This window comes from Gekko japonicus, unplaced genomic scaffold (assembly GCF_001447785.1).
Source record: "Gekko japonicus isolate JY-2015 unplaced genomic scaffold, Gekko_japonicus_V1.1 scaffold838, whole genome shotgun sequence".
In the NCBI taxonomy this organism is placed as follows: domain Eukaryota; kingdom Metazoa; phylum Chordata; class Lepidosauria; order Squamata; family Gekkonidae; genus Gekko; species Gekko japonicus.
The window spans coordinates 613,971-637,551 of record NW_015177034.1 but is presented as its reverse complement, the minus strand read 5'-3'; the positions used below and the strand labels follow the sequence as shown (position 1 = coordinate 637,551).

At 49.3% G+C, this 23,581-nt stretch overlaps 1 protein-coding gene across 1 annotated transcript in view; it reads right to left on the bottom strand.

The window, feature by feature from the left end:
- The window catches only part of RECQL4 (RecQ helicase-like 4), a 48,424-nt gene that overhangs the window by 19,756 nt on the left and 5,087 nt on the right, over window positions 1-23,581 (bottom strand). The window contains exons 5-14 of the mRNA XM_015427954.1: window positions 22,772-23,571; window positions 19,443-19,542; window positions 17,597-17,735; window positions 16,947-17,078; window positions 15,556-15,702; window positions 14,910-15,002; window positions 12,703-12,812; window positions 10,152-10,235; window positions 5,799-5,987; window positions 1,368-1,550 (exon numbers count right to left, since the gene is read on the bottom strand). Of these exons, the coding sequence (XP_015283440.1) occupies window positions 1,368-1,550; window positions 5,799-5,987; window positions 10,152-10,235; window positions 12,703-12,812; window positions 14,910-15,002; window positions 15,556-15,702; window positions 16,947-17,078; window positions 17,597-17,735; window positions 19,443-19,542; window positions 22,772-23,571 (1,977 nt within the window). The remainder of the gene's footprint in view (window positions 1-1,367; window positions 1,551-5,798; window positions 5,988-10,151; window positions 10,236-12,702; window positions 12,813-14,909; window positions 15,003-15,555; window positions 15,703-16,946; window positions 17,079-17,596; window positions 17,736-19,442; window positions 19,543-22,771; window positions 23,572-23,581) is intronic.

The following is a 23,581-nucleotide window of genomic DNA, read 5'->3' as shown; positions in this document are numbered from 1 at the left end:
GGACTCAGCATGAAACCCCTGGGACAGGACAGGGTGACCACTAGAAAGCCCCAGCCAGATGTATATGGCAGTTGGAAATACTGCAGGGTGTGTAAGAAGGGAATGCCAAAGGGCTATTATCCAAGTAGTGATGTCACTTCATCCAGGGCTCCGTTGATTGCATTTAGGCCCTTCTTTCCTCTGAGGAGCTCAGATCAGAACCTTATCCTCTCAATGATCTCGTGATGCAAGTTTACAAAAGAGAGACGCCCAAAGCCACCCAGAAACTTGAAATCTAAACATGTTCTGTCCAGTGTTCCCTCTAAGCTGAATTAGTGTGAGCTAGCTCACAGGTTTTTAGCCTCTGGCTCACACATTTTCCTCTTAGCTCAGGAAGGATGGCTCCAGAGCAAACTAATTTAGGCAGCAGCGAAATCGCTTGCTCAAAACTTTAGTGCCAGTAGCTCACCAAGAAGACTTGTTGCTCACAGGACTCCACAGCTTAGAGGGAGCATTGGTTCTGTCTGTAGCCCAGCACTTCAGCACCTACAGCACCATCTTTCTGGATATCCCCCTCCAGGGCTGCAGCTATTTCTGGGTAGGAATTAATGAGCTGTTAAATAGCTTGTAAGAACAGAGGTTGTCCATCTTGGGCACCGATCACACACAGAAGTAGCAGCGCGAGAGGCACGCCTGCTGGGCGGATTTTAACGGCGCGATCACACGGGGACATCTGGCAAGCGTCCCGTACCCGTCGGCAACCCGTCTCACTCCGCTGAAGACGCGGAGTTTAAAAATACCTGGGGAAATGCAGTCTCAAATGGGTTGCGACGGGCCGCAGACGGAGTTTCCCGTGGATTGCGTCACTGATCCCTCGATGAAGTGTGCCGGAAACACGCGTTGAAGAAACAACCCTGATTCACCCGCTGCTGCGTCTGATCACACAGTGGCAGGTCAAATTACTGCGGCGCAAATAGGCTCGCTTCCCCCCCACCCCCCGCATTTTCCAGCACGTGTGACCGGGACCTTGGTTAGAAAAGAAACTGGTTCCACTGCATTTGTTTGCTGAATTCAGTCAGGGGTGAGTATATTCAGCACGAAAGGGAAAATCTCGAAGCAGAAGTCTGCAGCCCTTAGAGATTACGCAGGTCAGGCTAACCGGTGTGTATTTGCTTACTGGGCACGGGTGGTTCTTATTCTGCTAGTCACAGGAAGATGAAGGTGGAAAACCCCTGGTCACTCACACGCCTACACAGTTCCACTCTGACACCTAAGATTTTACTATCAGCGTTCAAGGTTATTTCTTAAAGCACGAGGGCCGCAAAGTCCACTGAATTAAAAAATGAAAGAAGCCCGAAAGCAGGCGGGGTGGAGAACTTCAGACTTACCTGGTCCTTGTCTCTGTCTGTAGAAACAGACAGATGTAGGTTTGGCGGGACAGCCGCAGAGCGCACAGTGATCCCCTCGCCCTCTGGGATGCCGAGGTGATGAGCCACGTCCTGTGCTGTGGACACCGTGGCAGTGGCCGTGAGGCCCAAGAAGCAGCGCACGCCCAAGCGGTCCCGAAGAACCTGTGAGGCAGAAGAGGCAGCGGTCAGGACAGAGAGAGACCACACATATTAGACTGAATCTAGCCATGAGAAAGGAGCTGCGGTGGCTCAAGTGGTGAAGACGCTGAACTGCAGGCTGTGGAAGGTCGGTAGTTGAGCAGTGCGAGACCCGAGTGTGCCGCATGACGGAGTGAGCTCCCGTCTCTAGTTCCAGCTCCTGCCAACCTAGCAGTTCGAAAGCAAGACATTGCAAGTAGATAAATAGGTACCACTTCAGTGGGAAGGTAACAGTGTTCCGTGCACCTTGGCGTCTAGTCATGCCGGCCACATGACCATGGAAACGTCTTCGGACAGCGCTGGCTCTTCGGCTTTGAAACGGAGATGAGCACCGCAACCCTAGAGTCGGACTCGACTGGCTTTCGAGCAAGGCGACCTTTACCTTACTTACTAGCCATGAGAAAGCACCAAATTTATCTGTACAACATGAAAATCCCATTACAGCATGCACCTGACCAAGTGAGGTGGCCAAAGTAAATGCATTAACTGTGGCAGAATTTGGGATTCAATGAGCCTCGACCTTTCTACTCTTCTGTGCTATGTAGATTTTGCGACAGCTGACTTCTTTTTCTCGGTTCTAAAGTCCCATATGCCTTTGCTCTTTTGCTGGCAGCCCAGGTGTAAAACTAGAACCTTGCCCTGTAGATGTACCTTTGCCTGAATTCACATTCCACGGCCTTCCAAGTGCCAGGCTCCAAAGCCTAATATACTGAGCAACCAACCCAGGGGCTTGAGGTGTATGCTGTTACTTTGTTTTCAACCGGGTTGTGTAATTTTGGTACTTGCATTTCGCGTGGGATACAAGCATGGGATCCAGTTCCCAGGAGATATGAAGAAGAAGAAGAAGAGAAGAGATTGGATTTATACCCCGCCCTTCATTACCCAAAGGAGTCTCAGAGCGGCTTACAAACTCATTTCCCTTCCCCTCCCCACAACAGACACCCTTCTGTGAGGTAGGCGGGGCTGAGAGAGCTCTTGACAGAAACTGCTCTTTTTCAAGAAAAGCTCTTAACAGAACTACGACTTGCCCGAGGTCATCCAGCCAGGTGCAAGTGGAGGAGTGGGGAATCAAACCCGGTTCTCCCAGATTAGAGTCCGCGCACTTAACCACTACACCAAACTGGCCTGAGGCATTCTTTTGCTGGATCACTGCCCGGCAACGAGGCGCTGAAGTGGAGGCTTTACAATCACACAAAATCCATTTTTAATTATCAGCTCCCTTCCCCCCCCCCCCCCCCCCCAGCTCTGTGTGTACTCACAAAGGCTGCATCTCTTAAACAGCCAATATGCATCAAATCAGGGTCTTTTGAAACCAGAGTTTATTTTCTATAAACAGAGAGGTGCCAAGTGCACAGCCCCACCTAGAAGATGCATCACCTGACTTAGAGCTTTTGCCCCAGATGTATGACAGTCCTTGTAAATGTCTTGTGGTGAGGAAAAGCACTCTAAACGTGCTCAGAATTTCACACTTCATTATATGCCTTCAGGAACTACACAGAGGGATTGCTGGATTCGAGTCCAGTAGCACTTTAGAGACCGACAAGATTTTCAGGGTATCCAGAGTTACAAGTTTGAATGGAGATTTCTGAGCCCTTATATCCCCACCGAGGAGCTCTGGTGGCTCAAGTGGTTAAGACGCTGAACTGCAGGCTGTGGAAGGTCGGTAGTTCAGCAGTTCCGAGACCCGAGTGTGCCGCATGATGGAGTGAGCTCCTGTCTCTAGTTCCAGCTCCTGCCGACCTAGCAGTTTGAAAGCAAGAAATTGCAAGTAGATCAATAGGTACCACTTTGGTGGGAAGGGAACAGCGTTCCGTGCACGGCCTTGGTGTTTAGTCATGCCGGCCACATGACCACGGAAACGTCTTCGGACAGTGCTGGCTCTTCGGCTTTGAAACGGAGATGAGCACCGCAACCCTAGAGTCGGACTCGACTGGCTTTTGACAAGGGAAACCTTTACCTTTTTATATCCCCCCCCAGTAGATGGGAAGAGTGTTGCCGAGAAGGGACTCGGGATGCAGAGGTACAGTACACATGGTAACCGGCTTGATTAGAACAGAGCAGAAATGCTCTGGGACAGAAAACTAGCATCTGCAGTGAGGGATCTAGTTCTTTAAGAACATTCTTTTGTGTCCCTAGATGAATGGTCCGGGCTGGCCCAAATTGTCAACTCCTGGAAGCTAAGCAGGGTAACCCTTGGTAAGTACTTGGATCGGAGGCCACCAAGGACGTCCAGCGTTGCTACACAGAGGCAGACAATAGGAAGACCCCTGAAGTTCTCTGCCCTGTCCTGGATGGCCCAGGCTAGCCCAACCTTGTCAAATTTCAGAAGCTAAGCAGGGCCAGCCCTGATTAGTACTAGGATGGGAGATCACCAAGGAAGGCCAGGGTTGCTACGCAGAGGCAGGCAATGGCAAGCCACCTCTGAGCATCTCTGGCCTTGAAAACTCTATGGGGTGGCCGTAAGTCGGCTGCGACTTGATTGCGCTACTTTCCACCACCACCAGATGTGTACCAGCGGCTGTGGGAAAAAGCCGAGAGTCTCTCTCACGTCTCCTGCTGCCCCCTCAGTGAGTGTCATCCTCACTTCTGTGACACGGGGCTATGCAGAGGGGCCAGTCCTCACCAAGACATTCCTGGCTGTGCTCACGATCAGTGTTCCCTCTGAGCCGAGTGAGTGTGAGCCAGCCCACAGTTTCTTAGCCTCCGGCTCACAATTTTTTTTGTCTTCACTCAGGGAGGAGGGCTCCCGAGCCGACTAATTGATGCAGCCGCCAAATCGCTCACTCACAGCTTTAATGCCAGTAGCTCACATAGTAGGATTTTTGCTCACAAGACTCCACAGCTTAGAGGGAGCGTTGCTAGGGACCTCTGTTCCATGCCCAGATGGCTAAGGGCATGTCCATAAAAAGCAAACTGCAGGTTCCTCCAGCCCCAGTCTGATTCAGGCAGCTTCATGTCATGTGCAGAGTTTCCTCTAAGCTAGCTCACCATTTTTTAGCCTCCAGCTCACACATTTTTGTCTTAGTTCAGGAAGGATGTGGCTCCAGAGCAAACTGATTTATGCAGCAGCCGAAACACTTGCTCACCACTTTAGAGAGCCAGTTCGGTGTAGTGTAGCCAGTTTGGTGTAGCCAGTTTGGTGTAGTGGTTAAGTGTGCGGACTCTAATCTGGGAGAACCAGGTTTGATTCCCCACTCCTCCACTTGCACCTGCTGACGTGACCTTGGGTCAGTCACAAGCTCTGGCACAGTTGTCCTTGAAAAAGAGCAGTTTTTAGTGACAAAAATAAGGGACTGATCTCAGCACATTACGACTTATTGCAATCTGAATCGAATTGTAAACCATTGCCTTATCAGTCAGTCTGGCAACGAGATTGCGATTTGATTCTAAGTGATGAGGTATGGAAAAAAATTTGGAAACAAAAAAATAACACTCCTAGCGCAATATCAATAGATTTACACAAATTCAAAATTCTAACCAGGTGGTACATGACACCTCAGAGACTGTCTCACATAACATCTAACTATTCGCCAGACTGCTGGAAGGGTTGCAAAAAAATAGGGACTTTTGCGCATTGCTTTTGGGAATGCGAAAAAAATTAGTTCATTCTGGAACGATGTACTGCGACATATCCACAATATCTAGGGTATACTTACTCCAAAGTCACCTGAGACCTTGTTTTTAAATCTTTGGTCAGAGGAAATAGCACATCATCACTATAGAGACATGTTGGACACAATGCTGTATACGGCTAGGCTATCTATAGCATCTTGCTGGAAAGATATCTCCCCCCCTAACATTCAAACTTGGTACAAGAAGCTGTGGAATCAGTTCATTATGGAAAGCATCACTGATAAAGTTAACAGAAATAAAAGGAACATCTTTTTTTTTTCCTCCTCCTCCTCCTCCTCCTCCTCCTCCTCCTCTTCTTCTTCTTCTTCTTCTTCTTCTTCTTCTTCTTCTTCTTCTTGCCAGTCGCTCACAAAGTAGAATGTTTGCTCGCGAGACTCCACAGCGTAGAGGGAGCATCGCTCACTGTGTGGACTCCCAAAGCCACAGCTGCATGGGATTGCAGTCAGCCAGACCGCTCCCTCTGTCGCTTGCTCCAGTCTCCCATCCCAGGGTGACACAGCCTGCACAGCCTCTCCTCTGTTACAATGCGGCCCCCCCTCCATTGGCCCTCAGGCTTCCCGCAATACAGAAGTGCCATACCTTGCAGAGCCGCAAGTAACAAGGGCGGAAGTTGTGGGACCACTCGGAGACGCAGTGGGCTTCGTCGATGCAGGCAAAAGCCACCGGGGGGAGCTGATCCGCGGAGGGGAGGCAGCTGGAGCCAGAGACGCCGCCCCCAACCAAGGCTTCGGGGGACAGCAGGAGCACGTGGACTTTCCCGGCCTTCACCTGAACACACATAAACACACATAAATCTTGGATCTTTTTTCGTATGCGGTGGACTTGTGATAAAGTTAAAAAGTATTGGTCCTGGATACATGAACCATTACAAAAAGTGTCAAAAAATACCGTACCTTATACACCAGAACTCTTTTAATTAAATATACTACCAGAGAATTGCAAAAAAAAAAAAAAAGACTTTCATTTTATTATACATGTAATAACAACAGCAAGAATACTATATGCCAAGCAGTGTTCCCTCTAAGCTGAGTTAGTGTGAGATAGCTCACAGTTTTTTAGCCTCCGGCTTACACATTTTTGTCTTCGCTCAGAAAGGATGGCTCCAGAGCAAACTAATTTAGGCAGCAGCCCAATCACTGGCTCACAAACTTTTAATGCCCGTAAACTCACAAAGTAGATTTTTTGCTCACAAGACTCCACAGCTTAGAGGGAACATGCCAAGTATCGGAGAAGAAACGAAATTCCCTCAAAGGAAGAAACTATAACTAAAATATTGGAAACAGCAGAGATGGACACAATTTAACCTCAGTCCTGAGAGGACATGACAAAGAAGACTTTGAAGATACAGGGTCGAGATTTTATAAACGGATAGAAGAGCACAAGACATTAAACTTTCGGACTTCTAAAATGAAAGGAAATAAAAGTTATATTATTAATTGTAAGCAAAAGGTATATAAGTAATCTATAAGATGGGAAAAGCAATTAATATATTCAGATTTTCTATGAGGTCATTAACTAGATCAAAATGATGTAAAGAAAATTCCCCATATGTGTATATTGGTACGTTTGTTTTTGTTTGTCTGATATATAAAAATAAAAATGTTCTTAAAAATAAACACACACGAAGCTGCCTTATACTGAATCAGGCCGTTGGTCCATGAAGGCCAGTATTGTCTACTCAGACTGGCAGCTGCTCCCCTGGTTCCCAGGCAGAGGTCTTTCACATTACCAACTGCCTGGTCCTTTTAACTGGAGATGCTGCCGGGGATTGAACCTGGGACCTTCTAGCAGGGAAAGCAGACGCTCTACCACTGAGCCACAGCCTGACTCTAACATTCCCCTAACAGTCCTTGGTTTCAGAGTCCTGCTCTTAGTCACTATGAAGGACATTGTGCATGTGTGCAAGTTCAAGATCATGAAATGGGGGCAGGTTTGGGGCAGCAGGACAGAGACAGAGAGACTGACTGGGTGGCCAAGCCGAGTAGTTCCGAAACGTCAACGAGGAAACCATTTGTGTGGGCCTTGAGAAATCGAGGTAAGCCCACATCGCAGGGCTGGTAAAATCTGAGGATGAATGGGAATCGCCAGCCCCTTCGTGCCTCTCCACAGCCGCACACCTGCAAACAAACAGCTCGGCCAGTCGCGTGCAATGATCACCCTTTTCCTGTCCAGCTGAACGTTCACCAAGGGAAAACTAGGACAGTCGAAAACATCTGAGATAATAACGCAAAATGGAAGACTGCTAAGAGCCCATTGGCTTGATAGTTTCAGGTGTGTAGCCATGTTGACCTGCAGTAGAAGAGCAGGGATGGAGTCTAGTAGGACCTTGAAGACTGACCAGATTTCTTTTAATTTCGTTTTCGATTAAAAGAAATTACAAAAGACTTGTCCAAGAGGAAGAATATACCATTGTCCCTGATGGGACAGAAAGGGGGAGGAGTTTTGGAAGGCTTTCTGTGTGGATGAATTGGTATATCTGTTAAGAGTGATAGTTACAGGTTTGACAGTTGATAAAGACAGTTGATTAAAATCAGTTAGAAATAGTTAAGTTCTGAGTTCTGTGAGAGAAAACCTTGCAGGATAGAAAAGAAAGAAGAGGATTGAACATGCCTAATTGGTACCTTTACTATCAAGCCGCCGCCCTAGCTTGGATTAAAGAATGGGCAACTCTGGAAAATAGGATACTCCTATTGTTAGAGGGTCACGATTTGTATATGGGGTGGCATGCATACATATGGTACGGCAAGGATAAAATTCATTCTAACTTTAGAAACCATTGGCTAAGAGATGCATTAAATAATGTCTGGAGTAAGATAAAAGAGAAATTTTATATGAAAACATCAAGGTGGATTTCCCCCCAGAAGCATTTATCAACCCAACATTACTAACAACAAACAAGAAACTAACTTACCAAACATTGCTAAATAGAGAAAATAAATTAATAATAGAAGAGAAGCTGTTAAGGGAAAACACACTATCATGGTGGGAACAGATAATGTTACAGGACAGATATAAAAAGGACATGCTAAGAGGATTCGAGGATAAAAATAATGAGTTAGAAAAAATTTGGCTGTCCTCGAATGATAAATTGATACAGAAAGTGTATAACTTCTTACTGGCAGATTTTGAAAAGGATGAGGAGGTGAAAGGAGTAATGATTAATTGGATGAAAGATATAAGGAAAAAGATAAGAGTTAGAGATGTGGTCCAAAACATGGTAGCGTCTGAGACTCTACAATATAGGTTAACATGATATTGGAATGTAAATTTTATAAAAATCAAATAACAATATTTACAAAAAAGACTGACCAGATTTCCTGGGGATAAGCTTTTGAGAGTCAAGCCTCCCTTTGTCATCGCTTTTAGGAGGAAAGGGGAGGTGTGGTAACTAGGCGGAGCCTCTACATGGCAGTGCATGTACCTAGTGCTAGACACACAACACCGTTTAGCGGTAGATGCTCTCAGGGTCACTGGTGGCAGCAGTTGTGCTACCCGGTTTGCTTTTAAGATTCAGACAGTCACTCATGGCCGCAGGGAGCAACGTGACGTTTACAGTAATAGAGGGGGCCTGGGAAGGCAGTTGTACATTTCCAAGTCGGTTGGCTCACCCTGTCCATAGCAGTCTCTCTCTGGGTCTTGGACATATTGGAGTGTACGCAGACTGCTTTAAGGCGCTGGGGGAGACCAGAAACCTGTGAGGGAAGAGCAGAACAGGCATCATGGGAAGGCCAAGAGGAGACACACGCAGCACAGTCAAGAGATCGTCATCCCCTCAGTCAATCGCTAGATGGCTGGCAGAGTTCAAAATTATGCTGTTATAATGTCATAGACATAGACAAGCCCAGAACTGACTGCATTGAGATCGGCTCTACTGCATCATGGTATGGATGCCATAAAGATCTTTGCTGAAATTAATGCACAACTTAAGCCATACTTTATAAACAATAGGCCCATAAAACCCTCTTCAGCTGTAAAGAGTATGACCACGAGTGTAAAGATCTTAAGGAGGTGCTAGTCCATACCATGAGACAAACTAGACATAATACAGAGGGGGCATTACTGTCCTGCCTTTTACAATGAAGAAGAAGAGGAGGAGACTGGATTTATACCCCGCCCTTCACTACCCAAAGGTGTCTCAGAGCGGCTTACAGTCTTACCTCCTCCTCCCCACAACAGACACCGGTTCAGAGAAGAAGAAAAGTTATAGGAAAGTCTGAGTGACAGACTGGAGAAACAGTGAACTTATAAGACCTTGAGTAAAGTGTTACAAAGTTACTTGAAAAATCCCTGTCAGTAAGGGAGAAGATTGTGTGATACAGCAAGCATTTGTTCAGTATTTAAGCCTTCCTGGTTACAATGATTTAATCTTTTATTTATGAATTACTTCAATAAATCCTCTTTTATTCAAATATGCCCGCTCTGAAAGAAATAATTCCTCAGAACCACATTAGTTCCTCGTAAGCTTTGGCCTCGGTCTACCAACAACAGTAATAGCTAAAGTAAAGTATAAAAGGTTTGGAAAGCCTTAAATTTCCTGGTGGCAGCCGGATATACCCAGTAGAACCAAACATAAAGAACACTTTTAAAGTAAAACCAGACCTCCCCAGTTAAGGGGTCGTCACAAGGACCTTGAAGACTGACCAGATTTCCTGAGGATAAGCTTTTGAGAGTCAAGCCTCCCTTTGTTACCGCTTTTAGGAGGAAAGGGGAGGTTAGGCGGAGCCACTACATGGCAGCGCATGTACCAAGTGCTAGACACACAACACCATTTAGCGGTAGATGCTCTCAGGGTCACTGGTGGCAGCAGTTGTGCTACCCGGTTTGCTTTTAAGATTCAGACAGTCACTCATGGCCGCAGGGAGCAACGTGACGTTTACAGTAATAGAGGGGGCCTGGGAAGGCAGTTGTACATTTCCAAGTCGGTTGGCTCACCCTGTCCATAGCAGTCTCTCTCTGGGTCTTGGACATATTGGAGTGTACGCAGACTGCTTTAAGGCGCTGGGGGAGACCAGAAACCTGTGAGGGAAGAGCAGAACAGGCATCATGGGAAGGCCAAGAGGAGACACACGCAGCACAGTCAAGAGATCGTCATCCCCTCAGTCAATCGCTAGATGGCTGGCAGAGTTCAAAATTATGCTGTTATAATGTCATAGACATAGACAAGCCCAGAACTGACTGCATTGAGATCGGCTCTACTGCATCATGGTATGGATGCCATAAAGATCTTTGCTGAAATCAATGCACAACTTAAGCCATACTTTATAAACAATAGGCCCATAAAACCCTCTTCAGCTGTAAAGGGTGGATGGTATGACCACGAGTGTAAAGAGCTTAAGGAGGTGCTAGTCCATACCATGAGACAAACTAGACATAATACAGTCGGGGCATTACTGTGCCGCCTTTTACAATGAAGACCTAATCAAGCAGAAGAAATCAAATCATACTAAACTACTCTGGAATGAGCTGGAACATGCGGTCATTGAAAAGAATGATTCTCGTTTCTGGGAATTAGTGTCTGATAAAAGAAGTGGCTCTCTCTGTCAGCCTTATTCGTGCCTATCAGGCAAAGAATTGGTTTTTATACTTTAGCTCTGTCTTTGGGAATGAACCTCCCATTTCTTCTACAGACGTAGCTAGTCTCCCCAAGTGGGATCCTGTCCTGGAATCTGAAATTAGAAACTTAATTATGCCACAAATCATTTCATCCAACCCATCCCTCTCCACTGATATCAAGTTGACTGCAAGCCCACACGGGAGCTACAGATAGGTTCCCTCCGCCTGGAAAGAAACAGCCACCTCGAAAGATGCTAAAAGGTTCAGAAGTCACTGGGGCGGAGCAACGGCTTGTGAGAAATCGGTCTGTGTGTGAGCTCCCACTGGGGACAGAGGAGCAGACCAGGCCACCGAAGGTTGGTCATCACAGCTGTGTAGGGCAGCAGAGCCCTGACGGGACAGCCCAGGCTAGCTTGTGATCTCATCAGTTCTTGAGAGCTAACCCCTGGCTAGTAGTAAGACTGAGCCTGACATGTCCCACCGGGCGTATGGTTGAGGACAGTGACGGTTAGAGAGATCAGCTGGCCTCCCTCTTTCTCCCCTCTTCCCCCTTCCTTTACTTGTTTTTAATTTCCATTCCTCCCCCTTGTTTATCTTATTTCTTTTTATCCTGCTCCTTCCTGTTTTGATCTTGTTGTTCAGTGGCACAGTAGAGTCCGACTCTCCGCGACCCCATGGACCGCAACATGCCAGGCCCTCCTGCCTTCCGTCGTGCTCTGGAGTTTGCTCAATTTCATGTCCGTTGCCTCAATGACACTGTCTAACCATCTCATCCTTTGCCGGCCCCTTCTTCTTTTGCCTTCAGTCTTTCCCAGCATTAGGGTCTTCTCCAGTGAGGGCTCCCTTCTCATTGGGTGGCCAAAGTATTTGAGCTTCAGTTTCATTATCTGACCTTCCAGGGAACAGTCAGGGTTGATTTCTTTTAGGATTGACTGATCTGATCTCCTTGCAGTCCAAGGGACTCTCAAGAGTCTTCTCCAGCACCATAATTGGAAAGCAGCTATGTTGTTGTTGTTGTTCAGTCGCACAGTCACACCAGGCCCTCCTGCCTTCCGTCGTGCTTCGGAGTTTGCTCAATTTCATGTCCATTGCCTCTATGACACTGTCCGACCATCGCATCCTTTGCCGCCCCCTTCTTCTGTGACCGTCAGTCTTTCCCAGCATCAGGGTCTCCTCCTATTTCCTTCCTTGCCTTTTTTCTAGCGCTTGTTTTTTTTAATCTCCTGCTGGGCCGTGATTTTCTCTGTGCTGGGCTGCTTCCCCAGTTACCCACCTGTGATGGATTCTGGGGGCGCCATCTGACATAACAGATTGATCGCTGGGTTTTTAACTTGTAATACTGGATTTTTACATTGTGATTTGTTGATTTTATTGTACATCTAACTGTTGGAAGCTGCCCTGAGCCCTGCTTGGCAAGGAAAGGAGAGGGATATAAGCTGAATGAATGAATGAATGAATAAATAAATAAATAGTTGGATGGGAGGCCGCTAAGAAAGTCCAGGGTTGCTCTGCAGAGCCAGGCAATGACAAACCACCTCTGAACATCTCGTGCCTTGAAAACCACATTGGGGGGGGGGTTCCACTGGAAGTCAGCTGTGACATGACGGCAAAAAAGGGGGGGTGGGCACAGCAGAACAGAAGTCTAAGGGCAGCCCACCACTGCCCTACTTGTACTAAAAGGAGATCCTCAGCCTGCGCGAATAAACAGTAGAAAACCGCAAACGAACAGTAGAAAAACACACAAAAATTGCTTTGCCATCGCCAGGTTCTGGGAGCCTACCCAAAAAGGACCAAATCAACACTTGGACGCCTGAAGCACTTTTCCACACCGTCCCTGCTGTGCTTGTGCGGAAAAACTGAAAGGCAGGTTTAAATGCACTTGTGTCAGGTTTGTAAACCAACTGATGGCTATGGAGGAAGAAGGATTCACATTCCAACCTTCCTGCGCTTTCCCAGGTCTGTGCGATTTCAACCGCTGCAGCCCCTGCGACGGCACTGCCGTGCAGGGAGCTGTCCACAGAGAAGCTACAAAGGGTGGTGCTGAAATCAGACGGGAGAAGAGCACTCTTGGGAAGCTGCACAAATGGTCGCTGGTGCAGAAGAGGCAAGAGAAATCTGGAACTTCACCCACCCACGGCTCCTGACTCAAAGAACTGGGACTGAATCTTCTGGGAATACTGTTATATTGGAGCTGGCGAGAACAAAAACAGAACAACGGCTAAGAGAAAGTGGTTCACTCCAGGAGCTCCCTGGCTGAAATCTTTCTTCGCAAAACCTCACTAGGGGCCCCCTTCTATCTGCTCCAATCCTCCTTGAAATATTAAGATAAAAATACTGGCCTACCTTATAGAGCTGTTGTAGGGATATGACAAGCGTTTATGAGAAGCACTTTGAACACCAAAAGTGCAATATAATTGCCAAGTATGAGTGAGTCATGGGCCTGTCCCTCTGTCTCTATGAAACTGGGGGAGGAACACATCCCGTTCCAGAGCAATAGGCCCCACAGACCCTAAAGATAAACCATGCCAGGCAACCTGAGAGGCCTGTTACGTAACACCCGCATATCTGGTGTATTAGACACAGAGACATACAGCTGGAAGGTACTCCAAGGGCCATCTAGCCCAGGACGGGATGCTAGACTAGATGGACCATGATGGGTCTGATCAAGCAGTGCTCTTATTTATTTATTATTTATTAATCACATTTATACCCCGCCCTCCCTGCAATGCAGGCTCAGGGCAGCTCACAGTCAGTACATAAAATACAGTTAAACCCACATAAACCCATATAAAACACTTATTAATACAGTTTCATAAAGTGTTCTTGATGTTCTTATCAGGGGAAGGCCTTGGCCTATGTGCCCTGTTGCGGGCCCTCTAGAGGAACTGGTTGGCCACCGTGTGAGAGACAGGATGCTGGACTAGAGGGACCCTCACTGGTCTCATCCAGCAGGGCTCTTCTGATGTTCTTCTCAGGGGAAGGCCTCGGCCTCTATGGCCTGTTTCTGGCCCTCCAGAGGAACTGGTTGGCCATTGTGTGAGATGGGATGCTGGACTAGACAGACACTCACTGGTCTGATCCTGCAGGGCTCTGCTTATGTTCTTCTCAGGGTGAAGTCCTCAGCCTCTCTGCCCTGTTGTTGGCCCTCCAGAAGAACTGGCTGGCCCCTGTGGGAGACAGGACACTGGACTAGATGGACCCTCCCTGGTCTGATCCAGCAGGGCTCTTCTGATGATCTAATGAAGGCCTTGGCCTCTGTGCCCTCTTGCTGGCCCTCCAGAAAAACTGGCAGGCCACTGTGGGAGACAGGACACTGGACTAGATGGACCCTCCCTGGTCTGATCCAGCAGGGCTCTTCTGATGTTCTTATCAGGGGAAGGCCTCGGCCTCTCTGCCCTGTTGTTGCCCCTCCAGAGGAACTGGTTGGCCACCGTGTGAGATGGGTTGCTGGACTAGAGGGACCCTCATTGGTCTGATCCAACAGGGCTCTTCTGATGTTCTTATCAGGGGAAGACGTCGGTGGGGGAAGGCCTGTTGCTGGCCCTCCGGAAGAACTGCCTGGCCACTGTGTGGGACAGGACGCCGAACTAGATGGCCTCTCAGTGGTCTGACCCAGCAGGGCTCTTCTGATGATTTAATGAAGACCTTGGCCTATGTGCCCTGTTGCTGGTCCTCCAGAAAAACTGGCGGGCCACTGTGGGAGACGGGACGCTGGACTAGATGGACCCTCACTGGTCTGATCCGGCATGTCTTCTTATGTTCTTAACTCCCTGCGCAATGCAGGACATTTCACAGCTATCGCCTCTCCCACTCCCCCAGTGAGACCTGCTCAGTGCCCAGAGGCATTAGATGGGCCTCACCGTTCAAAAAGCCTGTTGATGGAAACGTGACTTACATTCGCTGTGGGAACCATCTGTGACATCCACAGCAGTTCCTGTCGGTTACGCAGGCAGGTAGAAAACCAGCAGGGACCGAACCCAACCCTCTAAAGTCACCTGGAAGACACACCTTTGCTAAGCTGGCCTCTGGCCACCAGGAACGATCACCACGTTTACAGCCAAGTTAACCGGGATGCTTCCATTCCCTCTGGGTTTCCAGTGCCAAAGGCCCTGGCTTAATGCCAGGAAATGGGTGTACCTGAGAGTATCCTCATCACCGCTGCTTCTTGTCCTGGCCGGAAGGAGTCGTAGCCCAGTTCAGACAGAGCGTGGAGCACTTCCGGAGGGGTCTCTGTGCAAAACACAGACATGCCCAAGTCAGAAGTGGTGCCAGATGGCATCTCCGAAGGGGGAGGGGGTTGCGATGGTCTTGGGGAGAAAAATTAAGAAGAAAAATAAGGGCCTGTCGACTTACAGGAAGTCCTGACCACAGAGTTCCTGACAAAACTCTACAGCAACCTTACCACACGATTGCTAGAGCCACCCTCGTCTCTTCTGGGTAGCTCTAGAAATCATCAGGAACTCCGTGGTCGCAACTTCCAGTGAGCTCTAGAAATCGTCAGGAACTCTGTGGCCAGTACTTCTGTTAAGTGGCTGAGACTTGATTTTTCTTTTCAGTTTTTCTCCTGGGACACCGCCCCCATCCCACAACCCTCCCACCTGTTGCCTGGCAACCCTACGTCCACCACAGTACAGGACCCTGTGATGGTTTGGTTCCATAAGGAAGGACCACTTGTGTTGCGTCATGTCCGCACTGGGCTGTGTGACCAGCTCTGTCTCCCTCATGAGGATCTGCAACCACTCTGCTTCAGTGGCGCAACAGAGAACTCCTCTGCAAGCCTTACCTCTCACCTTCCCGTCTTGTCCCAGCTTGTAGAGAGGCTGCAGTGGTGCAGGCGGAGGGGGAAGATTGCACACGGGCCTCAGCACATGCAGGTACCCCTCTTCCTCCTCCTGTTTCGGAGCTCCTGGGCTGCTCTCACAATGACCGGCTGAGGAGGGAAAAACACGGCTGAAGAGATAGCATTTTCGTTCTCTCCCTCAGTCTGGACGATGCACTTTTGGGTGGCAAGCACAAGGTGAGTCAACTCTCCAAAGGTAAGAAAATTAAAAACGGGGGGTTGGATCCTGACAATCCATTCTGCTACGGGCGGCACTCTGATAGAACGGGTGGAACAGTCCGCCTCGGGAGGTGGTGGATGCTCCTTCGCTGGACGTTTTCAAGCGGAGGCCGGACAACCATCTTTCGGTATTTTTTTTTTTTTAAATCCCCGGAGGACTATTTTTATTATTTTTTATAAGACTACCAACTACAAAGAAAATATGAGGGAAAGGGACTACATCTAAGGATAAAGGAAAGATAACCACACTATACTAAAAACCCAAGGGACTCTTGAGAGTCCCTTGGACTGCAAGAAGATCAAATCAGTCAATCCTAAAAAAAAATCAACCCTGACTGTTCCCTGGAAGGCCAGATAATGAAACTGAAGCTCAAATACTTTGGCCACCAAATGAGAAGGGAGCCCTCACTGGAGAAGACCCTGATGCTGGGAAAGATTGAAGATCAAAGAAGACGGGGACGGCAAAGGATGAGATGGTTAGACAGTGTCATCGATGCAACGAACACAAAATTGAGCAAACTTCAGAGGATGGCAGAAGACAGGAAGGCCTAGCATGATCTGGTCCATGGGGTCGCGAAGAGTCGGACTCGACTGTGCGACTGAACAACAACAACAGGAATGGGTCTCTCCAGGGGTCATTTCCTGCAGGAGCGCACAGGAGCGGAGCTCCAGTAGTAAAGAGCCCAGGGTGCGGGCACATGCAACAAGCCCCACCCCCTGCTCCTAGCAGCCCTGAGTCAGAGTAAGAAGCAGCCAGATAAGTTGCAGCGCCCCTCCCCGGTTCAAAACAGTCCAGTGGCACCTTTAAGACCAAGTTTTATTCAGGCACAAGCTCTCCCTCCTCTACGAGGACAGATCTGCACGTCCCCCCCCCCCAATAGCTAGCAATCCAAAACTGTCCAGTGGCGCCTGAGCGGTGGGTGTTGCCTTCTGACACACGTCCGGTGATGTCAGGGGGTGTGGCATATGCAAATGAGTTATGCTAATGAGCTATGCTAATGAGCTCCTGCAGCTCTTTTTCTACGGAATGACCCCTGGGTCTCTCTATGCTCAAAGGTTTTCAGTTGGGAGAAATGAATCCTAGTGGCGTTTCCACCGCACCCTTCGCCTCCTACCTGGGATCTTGCAGTAGGCCGTGTTGGTCATCTCGGCCACTTCTTCCAGGGTGAGCAGCGGCACCTCCTCTTCTGCTGTATGGCCACTTCCCTCCTGTTGGGGGTCACCGCTAGCTGGGAGCTGTTCTGCCGCTGTAGTAAAAGAAAAGGGGGAAGGGGGTCTCGTCAGCTTCTACGAACATGGTCAGGGACGTATGTGTGCATCCTCTACCAGAAGTGCTGTGCCGAAGGGAAGACACGGGACAGTGGAGAGGGAGGTCATTGTTTCATCCAAAGTAGAGTGAGCAAGGGTTCCAAACAAACCAAGCCAAAGCTGAGTATTGAGACTGCCCAGAAGAGGAGGCTCTCTCAGTCCTACAACGGCTCTGTTCAGCAAAACGCTTCCTCCCCTCTCGGAGAAACGTTTTGCCACGAATTCTCAGACGCGCTCTGTTTGGAGAGTCCACGGCTGTCTTCATCTCACTCTGACCAGGATTGGATTTTGGATTTTCTCCCTCCCAGTCTTCCTCTCCTCATCAGCTTTCCCCACGTCCAGGGACAACATCGCCACCCATCCTGCCAAACGGGCACGGAGCCTGTTGTCCGTCCTGAGCCTACTGCCCACCTGGAACCTGCCTCTGGGTCTGGCCGTGGAAGCCGGATAACCTTACCTCTCCCCTTGCACTGTGAAGCCCAGTGACCCAGCCCTCCGCATCTGAAGCAGGTATCGCAGCTCCGGTCTAGGTGCCGGCCTCCTCCTCCTCCTCCTCCAAACTGCTCTCCCTTTTTCTGCCACTTCTGCTTCCATACCTACAAAGACACCAAGAGGCAGGCTTAAGTCCACAGACGCCCTCCACCCTCCCTACAGCCCAGTGATTTCAGGCTGCGCCAGGGGTCATTCCGTAGAAAAAGAGGCACCTTTAAGACCAAGGAGCTCATTAGCATAACTCATTTGCATATGCCACACCCCCTGACATCACCGGACGTGTGTCAGAAGGCAACACCCACCGCTCAGGCTCCACTAGACAGTTTTGGATTGCTACCTAGTGGGGGTAGGGGGAGAACGTGCAGATCTGTCCTCGCAGAGGAGGGAGAGCTTGTGCCTGAATAAAACTTGGTCTTAAAGGTGCCACTGGACTGTTTTGAGCCGGGGGGGGGGGGGCTCTGCAACTTACCTGGCTGCTTCTTGCTCTGACTGAGGGCTGCTAGGAGCAGGGGGTGGGGCTTGTTGCATGTGCCCGCCCCCTGGGCTATTTACTGCCGGAGCTCCACTCCTGTGCGCTCCTGCAGGAAATGACCCCTGGGCTGCGCTATGGGGAGTCGTTCTCTTCCCTTCTGTGCAACGTGGCCTGCCCCTTCCTGTGTCGCTTGACTTGCAGGGCCAGGAGCGGGTGGGGGAAGGTTGAAGCTAGCCTGGCTTGCCCATCCCCATCCAGTTTGTCTCCACCTGGTCCCCAGGGTGCCAAATACTTCCAGGCTCATTTCGTATCAAGTCATAAAGGTGATTCTCCAGTCTAACACGTGGGAAAGGGGTCAAAGACTAGAACAAAGAAGCCACTTGGAGAGAGATCTTAATTGGTTTATTCGCTGCAGATCCAGATACCGGCACCTGCTGAGCAGTGTTCCCTCTAAGCCGAGTTAGTGTGAACCAGCTCACAGGTTTTTAGCCTCCGGCTCACATTTTTGTCTTCGCTCAGGAAAGGATGGCTCCAGAGCAAACTACTTTATGCAGTAGCCATATTGCTCATGCACAACTTTAATGCCAATAGCTTATAAAGTAGAATTTTTGCTCACAAGACTCCACAGCTTAGAGGGAACATTGCTGCTGAATAGAGTACCAATTTCTCCTGTGCCGAAGCCTGTGTATTATAAGAGCACCGTGTGTGTCAAGATGAAAGGGCATTTGGCTGCGTCTAATGGAATTTTTGCTCACAAGACTCCAACATAAGAGAAGCCAGTGTTGGATCAGGCCAATGGCCCATCCAGTCAAACACACACAGTGGCCAAAATTTTATTTATTCCACTTATACCCTGCCTTTTTTGCCGAGACTAAAGGTGGATTCCAGAATATAAGAATGATGCAGACAGACAGTCTAAAGCATTAAATGCCAAAGGACGATAGCCTCAGTTTACGATAGCCTTCATTTTATTGCAGTACTGAACCATAATCTCTCGTTTGTCAAAATTCAGTTTTTGCTCATGCAGAACAATAGCCGTGCAGACCGCCGAAAGAGACGAGAAGGCAAAAATCAGCAGATCCAAGACCAGTTCATTATGTTTCAAAAACGTTTCGAGCATGAAATGCTTTGCCTCAAGGGAATCGGAACAACATAAAGTAAAAAAAAAAATGCACCGACCGACTTCTGAGCTGAATTCAGTCTCCCCCAGTTTATTCTATGGTTTCCCTGAGTATAGAAAAACTGCTCTCCCGTAACTGGCCACCCGTGCAGCATCGAGCCCCTGCAACCTTGGCTATGTTTAGTCTGGCTTCTCCTCTCCCGTCGAGAGGCGATTTACCTGCTTCCGCAGCAGCCTTCCTTTCAAGGCATATCCTTTCACGTGAGATTTCTTCTTGAGGTTGAGACGGACAAAGTTGCCAACTTTCTTGGACGGTGCCCTGAAGACAAAGAAAGGCTTCCTCTATTTTAAGGAGTCACGACATTGCGCTTGTATCTATTTACAGCATTTATAACCCCACCTTTCTCCCCAATGGGGACCCAAAGCAGCTTGCAACCCCTCCCCACCCCATGCATATTTATCTGTTTTGTTTCACGTGGAGGTTTATACCACTGTTGGTTTATTTTTGTGACTGTTCTATTTTCTCGTGTGTTGCCTTGAAGGATTTTCCTGAGCAGAGAGGCCGGGCACCGATTCCATCAATAAAACTGTTGCACAGGCCTGGTCTTGTGCCGCTCAGAGTCTCTTACGCAGAAGGGAGGCGGTGTTCCCTCTAAGCTGTAGAGTCTTGTGAGCAAAAATTCAGCTTTGTGAGCTACTGGCTTCGCACTTGTGAGCGAGCGATTTGGCTGCTGCATAAATTATTTCACCCTGGAGCCATCCTTCCTGAGCTATGGCAAAAACGTGTGAGCCAGAGGCTAAAAACCTGTGAGCTAGCTCACACTCACTCAGCTTAGAGGGAACACTGGATCCCACTCTCCCCAGGTCAAAGAACCATGGGAACATGCCACGCCCCTGGGTGGGTCACTGCCTAACAAATAGTAAAAAGCTCAGTAGCACCTTTAAGACTAACAAACTTTACTGTGGCATAAGCTTTTGAGAAACACACTGCTCTCATCTGACAAAGAGAGCTGTGTTTCTCGAAAGCTTCTGCCACAGCAAAGTTTGTTGGTCTTAAAGGTGCTACTGAGCTTTTTACTACTCTGCAGCAACAGATTAACGTGGCTGACTCCTCTGGATCTATGCCTAATGAATGAAGCTTCACAGTACCCCCATGCCAGAGCAACAAGGTTGGATCCACACAAGACCCACTACATTGCATGCTGTATAGCCTCCGCCGCTCCATCTTTGTTACAGGCTGGTGCTCGACCTTTCGTTGGCCTGAGTTCTGTGAGGGGCCCGGCTGCCAGGGTGCTCCCGAGAGAATATTCTGCTGTCTCATGCTTGTCAGTAGCTCTTATCTAGAAAGACTGATTTGTCTGCTCTCACCACAAGACACTAGGTGCGAGAGGGCCTGGCTCATCCTAGTGTCTGAGAGAGCTTGATGGGTTACATTTTGACTCATAGCCAGCACTTAGGATATAAGATGCTTTGTTTTAGCTATGTATCTCGCCTCGGGTTCTGGCAAGCTTCGCTGTGCGGGTGCGTGCTCCCGGCCCAGTGGATGGGAGCTTAGCCTGCCATTTCTGTAAGTTTGGTGCTTTATTGAAATCTCCTTGTAAGCAAAATCTGGATCTTGCATATTATTTCCTTGGGATTTCTGCAAAACCTGGAACTCCTGGCCAAAGCGCCAAACACATACCTACATGTTTTGCTTCTGAACACATTATCATTCATGACCACAGCCCAGTGTCATGTGCTTCTGCTACAGGCTGACCTTCATTTTTAGTCTCTGCATCACGCTGCACTGTGCAAATGTGAACCTTAGAGATCTTCAGGGCGGACAAAAGGAAACACTACTCTACAAAGAGAGTGATTAAAATGTGGAATTTACTGCCAGAGGATGTAGTGATGGCCACAGGAATAAACAGGGGATTAGATTCATGGAGGACAAGGCTATCAATGGCTACTAGCCATGTTGACTGAAGGGAACCTCCACATTCAAAGGCACTAAGCCTCTGAATCCCAGAGCCAGGAGGAAACATCAGGGGAAGGCCTTAGCCTCTCTGCCCTGTTCTTGGGCCTCAGGAGGAACTGGCTGGCCCCTGTACAGGACAGGATACTGGACTGGATGGACCCTCACAGGTCTGATCCAGCAGGGCTCTTCTGATGTTATTTACAAGGGGAAGGCCTCTGCCCCTCTGCCCTGTTGTTGGCCCTCCAGAGGACCTGGCTGGCCCCTGTGTGAGACAGGAAGCTGGACTAGAGGGACCCTCACTGGACTGATCCAGCAGGGCTCTTCTGAGGTTCTTCTCAGGAGAAGGCCTCGGCCTCTCTGCCCTGTTGTTGGCCCTCCAGAGGACCTGGCTGGCCCCTGTGTGAGACAGGAAGCTGGACTAGAGGGACCCTCACTGGACTGATCCAGCAGGGCTCTTCTGAGGTTCTTCTCAGGAGAAGGCCTCGGCCTCTCTGCCCTGTTGTTGGCCCTCCAGAGGACCTGGCTGGCCCCTGTGTGAGACAGGATGCTGGACTTAGATGGACCCTCACTGGTCTGACCCAGCAGGGCTCTTCTGATGTTCTTATCAGGGGAAGGCCTCGGCCTCTCTGGCCTGTTGTTGGCCCTCCAGAGGAACTGGCTGGCCACCGTGTGAGACGGAATGCTGGACTATATGGACCAGCTGTGGCCATATTTCCTTTCAGCATGGCTGTATTTGCTTCAAGCTGGGCTGACTGTGCTGCGGAGCCATCCCCCCCAGCCCCACACCCTTACAACGTTTTTTTTAAAAAATCACATCCAGGACAGATATAATGAAACGGCGTTTTAGGAGTCATTACTGAAACCCTTCTCTCCCCACATTCATCTTCCCCTGGAGGCTACAGCTCTAGTGGCTGCATTCTGTCCTGAAAAAGGAATCCAGGTTGGCCATTGTGTGAGACAGGATACTGGACGAGATGGACCCTCACAGGTGTGATCCAGCAGGGCCCTTCGGATGTTCTTAACAGGGGAAGGCCTCGGCCTCTCTGCCCTGTTGCTGGCTCTCCAGAGGAACTGGCTGGCCACCGTGTGAGACGGGATGCTGGACTAGATGGACCACCCGTGGGCATATTTCCTTTCAGCACAGCTGTATTTAGTTCAAGCTGGGCTGACTGTGCTGTGGAGCCACCCCCCCAGCCCCACCCCCTAACATCTTATTTTAAAAAATCACATCCAGGACAAAGAGTGATATAATGAAACAGCGTTTTAGGAGTCATTACTCAAACCCTTCTCTCCCCATATTCATCTTCCCCTGGAAGCTACAGCTCTAGCGGCTGCATTCTGTCCTGAAAAAGGAATCACAGAACTATGCGCAACGTGTAATTCCACACTTAATGAGGCTTTGCTTGATCAGTATTGACCTGGAATCGTGCTCCAATCACGTGGCTCAAAGCAAGCAGGCAAGAGTTATGCTCAAGGGATGTCCTCTGTCTTAGCACGAAGAATCTTCTAAGCAACCCCACAGGCTGTTTCTCGGACCCCTAATGGGAGTAAATCAGTTTAGAGCTCCAGCGTTTCCCTTCCCAAGACATACCTGTGAGTGGGGATGCTGGACCGCCCACTCCGCTCGGGACGCTCCTCCTCCACCTCCCCAAGCAGGTTTTCTGAGTAAACGGGGGCAGCTGTCCCTTTTCCCTCTTGCTCCTCTGCAGCATCCTGACAGTCGAAGTCATATTCGCTGAGCCCGTGCTTTTGTGCGACACCGCACTGTTTTTTGGCTGGGCTCTCCCTAGCTAGTTCTGTAGCTCTCTTGCGCTTCACGCCTGAGTTGCCACCTTTGGAACGGTCCGTAGTGCCTCCCGTGTGAGCGACCGTATCCCGTAGGTCTTTCCGGCAAGAGGCTTTATCTCTCTTGTTAGGGCGATGCCTGTCGTCTGCTCCACTAAGAGCACTTTCCGTCTTTGCTTCCAGAAGCTGTATCTCCATCTGCTGAGTGGCAACCTGGTTATTATGGGCATACTTGACCGAGGAAGATACAGTGTTGTTGCATCCAGTTGTTGCTTCTTCATTAGGGATCATGCCTACAGTTTGGCTCTCCTGCACACATCTGTCTTCAGCACAGCAGATGGGCTTCTTTTTCAGGTCTTCTGGATCTTGTCCTCCGGGGGAATGATGACGATACGCTACCTGCTCTCTCTCCCCACTGTGGGAGAGGGGAAGGGTCTCCGAGGACTTGTGTTCTGGTGATCCCTGGCCTTGAGCGGCCCCACTGATTCCCCCAGGACAGCCGTCTCCTCTCAGACCCTCTGCAGGAGGCAGTCCTGCCCCTTGGCACCTGTCCAGCCAGCCAGCATCCAGGCTGCTCAGCCGCTTGGTCACCGTCTGTTTCAGCTGCTGAAATTTA